This window comes from Egretta garzetta, unplaced genomic scaffold (genome assembly GCF_000687185.1).
Source record: "Egretta garzetta isolate BGI_Z169 unplaced genomic scaffold, ASM68718v1 scaffold108, whole genome shotgun sequence".
Lineage (NCBI taxonomy): Eukaryota > Metazoa > Chordata > Aves > Pelecaniformes > Ardeidae > Egretta > Egretta garzetta.
In genome coordinates, this window is record NW_009260614.1 from 1,925,757 (window position 1) to 1,930,483 (window position 4,727).

Genomic DNA, 4,727 nt, shown 5'->3' on the forward strand with positions numbered 1-4,727 from the left:
AGAAGGGTAGTGGCAGCTCCTGTGCAATCAGAAGCAATGCTTGCCTTGTGAGCTGCCAGTCTGCAGTCCCTCCAGATGCTGGGCTGTGATGCTGGGGTAATCAGGGGGGTAAACCTTCTCAGCAGATGGAAATGATGGGGCAGGGGCTAGGGGTTCAAGTAGGGTTCTCTGGAAGGGGTCCCGAGAAGGGCCACCAAGGTGATCCAAGGGCTGGGAAGCCTGCCATAGGCTGAGAGAGCTGGGTTTGTTCGGCCTTGAGCAAAGGAGGCTCAGAGGGGATCTCATCACCATGTACCAGTACCTAAGGGGTGGCTACAGGGAAGATGGAGACTCCCTTTTCACAAGGAGTCCCATGGAGAAGACAAGGGGCAGTGGGCACAAGTTGCTCTTGGGGAGATTGTGATTGGACACGAGAGGGAAATGTTTCCCCATGAGAACAGTCACCCATTGGAATAATCTCCCCAGGGGAGGGGTTGACTCCGCCACATTGGGCACTCTTAATACTCAGCTGGACAGGGTGCTGGGCCATCTTGTCTGGACTGGGCTCTTGTCCAGAAAGGTTGGACCAGATGATCTTTGAGGTCCCTTCCAACCTGGGATTCTATGGTTCTATGAGAAGTACTGCTGCCTGCTCTGAAGTGGTGATACTCTACAAGTTTTCCTAGAGTGTATCTGTAGAGAGCAATCCTGTAAATCCAGTTCCTTGAGGCTAAAGCTCAGAGGCCAACTGCTCAAAATGAAGAGCCAGCTACAAAGCCTGCAAAGGCTCCCAGTGCTGCACCTGAACGCTCAGGTAGGTGCTAGTGAGAAGGGTTTGGAGGGGGTTAACAGCAGCCACTGCTGCTGTTTTGCAGCAGGATTGATCTCCAGACCCTGAGAGTGCTGCAGAGCATTGCCCAAGCGCTGCTCAGGGGCTGCTTTCACAAGGCTGCCTGTGCGGAGCATCGCTCCCGTGTGTGCTCAGATGAGGAATGTCCCCTCTCCAGGCGGCACCTCTCAGCATGCCTCACTGCCCCAGCACTGTGCAGGACTGCGCTCAGTCCCCAGCTCAAGCTGGAGCTCAACTGTTTAATATGATGGGCAGTTAAAATGTTTAAAGCCTATTTACCTTTCCATAACGTTTGCTAATTTACAGCCTAACTCCTGAGTTAAGGCTTTACAGGAGCAGTAGTCTTGCAAGGATTGTTCAATCAATAAGAAAGAAATGTATTTCAGGCTCCTTGTTTATGTTGTTCTTTGTTAAATGAAACTGGCAGATTTTTCAGCAAATCATGGTGGAGCTTTCAGTCCTGTTTTTAGATGATTTGGACAAAACCCAGAAAAATGTCATAAATCCTTTGCTTCACAGACTGCAAGAGTGATTTTTAACAAGGTAATTCTGTTTTTATGGTGAATTAATCTATGCTTTCATCCTTTGACTCTTGAAGTTGCATTGCTGGTTTGTTTCCTGAGATAATGAGTGTCAGTTTATTCTCTTAAATAAAATAGCCCCTTCCCAGGCTTCGGCCAAGCCCATGTGCCATGCCACGAGTCGCGCATCCGTCACGTCTGTGCTGCTGGCTGCTGCTGTCTGTGAGTTACAGCCGTGAAAGTGCTCACATTTTGTCAAATTACAGATTCTCTTTTTACCTTACAGACGCGATACTTCTTCATTTTCATGATCCTGTAATTGCTCACTTAAACTGTTGTTACTACACAATTAAAATACAGTTTATTCTTCCTTCCTGTGTCCCCTGTTGCTGAGCAAAAAGCACTGATTTTGAGGACTATTCTTTCAGAGCCCTGCAAAATTTCAGTGGGATGTTGTTTTCCTGACTGAGATTTCCCAACTGCAGAGGTCCGTAAGGAAGCATCCAAGTCTCTGGCTGTGTGTATAAATAAGTGCTGGGATGGCTTAAAAATACCGAACACCTGGCAGCTGTTGGGGGGGAGATTGGGTTCCTCTGGATCTGAAGAGACATGGTTCAGTTCAGTCTTTAGGCAGAAACGTTTGGCTAAAGTTGGGCTCTGTTTTTAAACTCCTTTTTATCCCTTTTTTTGGTGGTTTTTTTTTGTTTTTGTTGTTGTTCACAAATGAATGCCATTCAAGTTGTTCCTTTAATATCTCTGATCTGTATGTTAAGATATTTTGCTGTTCAAAGCAAACTTTCTTCCTTGTCCCCTTCTTTGGGGCTCCCCTCCTTGTCTGTAGCTTGATTTTAATGCTGTCCTTGACTTCCTTGCACTGCCAGGGTTACAGTTGTGCACTATTAAGTGAGGGGCACTCTTCGTGGGGTAAAACACTGGCTGGAGAGTGAGGTGTGGTGAAGGGAGTTAAATCCGGCTGGTGGCCGGTCACAAGCAGTGTCCCCCAGGGCTCAGTGTTGGGGCCAATTCTGTTTAACATCTTTATCCATGACCTGGACGTGGGGATCGAGGGCACCCTCAGTGAGTTTGCAGGTGACACTGAGCTGGGCGGGAGTGTGGATCTGTTGGGGGGGAGGAGGGCTCTGCAGAGGGACCTGGCGAGGCTGGATCCATGGGCCCAGGCCAATGGTGTGAGGTTCAACAAGGCCAAGGGCCGGGTCCTGCACTGGGGTCACAACAACCCCAGGCAATGCTGCAGGCGTGGGGCAGAGTGGCTGGAAAGCTGCCCGGCGGAAAAGGACCTGGGGGTGTTGGTCGACAGGCGGCTGAATATGAGCCAGCAGTGTGGCCAGGTGGCCAAGAGGGCCAAGGGCATCCTGGCTTGTATCAGGAGTGGTGTGGCCAGCAGGAGCAGGGCAGTGACCGTGCCCCTGTGCTGGGCACTGGTGAGGCTGCCCCTCAAATGCTGGGGTCAGTGTTCAGCCTGAGACCCCAGGTCAAAGAGCCAGAGGGACGTGACAGCGCAGAGCTGTAGCTGGGATGTGTGCCTCTTTTGGGGAATGTGAAACGAAAGGGGCCTGTGGGAAGTCCCGCAGGGTGATTTTAGCTTTTCCCCATTGCAGGACTGGATCTCAATGCCTCTTCCCCACACACGACCAGACACCAGTATCTCTACCCCATCCTGTTACCTTGCACACAAAGTGCTGGCCTGAATGAAACTGGAGGTGCCTGCTCAGCTTAAATATGAATCACTTTTGTGGTCGGATCAAAGCAAGTCAGTGAACCTCCTGGGTCTTGCATCTCTTTGGCGAAGGGGCTGTTTTGCAGATGCGATGGAGCTGAGGGGCTGAGCAGGTTGGCTGCTGGCCGAGCTCCTGTGCTCGTCCTTGCTGTGTGTCAAAGAGCGGCAGCTGGAGCTGGACAAGGTACTTGTCACTCGGTGCCTGCCTGGCAGGTCCCTGCTGCTGCAGCAGCTGCTGCCGCACGGAATTGGAAGACGCCCGTGCAGAAAAGGTCCTGATCTTGCCTGTTGGGAGCCTTCACCAGAGCATCCCCTGTCAAGTTTCTGGTTTAAGTCCTTTCAAAGTCAGTGGGACCTGGGCACAACTTGGAGCGTTGCTGAAGGCTTTTATTCTGGAGAAAGAGCTTTTTAGTTACTGCCCACGAGTTCACTTTCTGCTCAGGTTCGAGCCTGTCGTTGCTTGTAACACCTCCCTGGCCAGGGCTCAGTAGGAGCTACCCAGGCTTGTGCTAATGCTTGTTCTGGCTGTTTCATGTTAAACATGCTCTATTTCCCCAGGAAACAGAACATCGTCAGGCTCTGTGGTCTGGTTAACAGCAAGCTTGAAGTGGGTTTTTTCTGATGGTTTGATATGATCTGTTTTAATGCTACTCTTCTATTTTAAGTTATGTTGCATTAGACTTTTTTCCCCTCTGTATAAATTTTATGTGATCATTCCTTGAAACTGCCCTAGATATATTGAAAAGAAATAAATAATCACTGGAATATTGTTGGTGCTGATTTACAGGAGTAAGTGTATTAAACAAGTCCATGGAAAATAGGTAAGGAGCAGTTATAGTTCTGGATTTATTTTAAAAAAACCGAAACAAACAAACCCAATGGTTTTAGGGCTGTTGCTGTACTTTGTTTTATTTCTAGAGATTTTTAACTAAACAAACTGATTAATTCCTACTGAAGCGTGAAGCTCTAAAGTAGATTACAAGTAATAGGTGGTGAGTACAGGAAGAATGATTACGGAGGGGAATGTGACCTAGGATGCTGCTTGAGGAAGGCAAGATAATGAAATTTGATTTATTTTCTCCTTGGTTTCCAGCCTGGATCACTTATTCTCGTGCTCAGTACACCAGCAGGACTGCTCCAGGCTGAGGGGCTTCTCTGGTTTAAAATTCTGGCCTGGGAATTAGTGCTGATGTGCTTGTCTCGCTCCAGGATTGTCTTTTCATTGTGAGGCAGAATTTCAAAGCTGGCTGATACAAACCAGTTCTGTATGACACAGAACTGTTATGTTGGCTGATTTCTGTCTTAAAAACCCTGGTACACACCAAAAGTCCAACATTCATGGGGTTTTTTGTAATTATTATTCATGATTTTTTTCCATCATATTTTCAAGGCTCTAGAAGAATAAGAAATTTCCTATGGCTTTCAGACTTGGCACCTCAGAATAATCATTCCTTATAGAGACAATTGTGTTTCTTACCCAAGTATATTAAACCCGAAGGAATGAGTCTGCTTTGCTCCCTGGCCTTTATCTAAGGGGACTGACTGGGCATCCAGGTGTCAGGAGGAGGTGTAGGACCAGTCCCTTGTCATTCAGATGTGCACACCTTGTAATTGCTTTTGTTTCCTGATTCTTTTGCAA

General features: G+C 48.1%; 1 protein-coding gene across 4 annotated transcripts in view; it reads left to right on the plus strand.

The window, feature by feature from the left end:
- The window catches only part of LOC104131883 (S-adenosyl-L-methionine-dependent tRNA 4-demethylwyosine synthase TYW1), a 119,442-nt gene that overhangs the window by 72,665 nt on the left and 42,050 nt on the right, over positions 1–4,727 (plus strand). Inside the window, exon 13 of one of the 4 annotated variants that reach the window (XM_035900543.1) lies at positions 2,970–3,106. The exons of the other annotated variants lie outside the window; for them this stretch is intronic. Coding sequence (XP_035756436.1) covers positions 2,970–3,059 — 90 coding nt within the window. The 3' untranslated portion in view covers positions 3,060–3,106. The remainder of the gene's footprint in view (positions 1–2,969; positions 3,107–4,727) is intronic. 4 annotated transcript variants of the gene reach the window in all.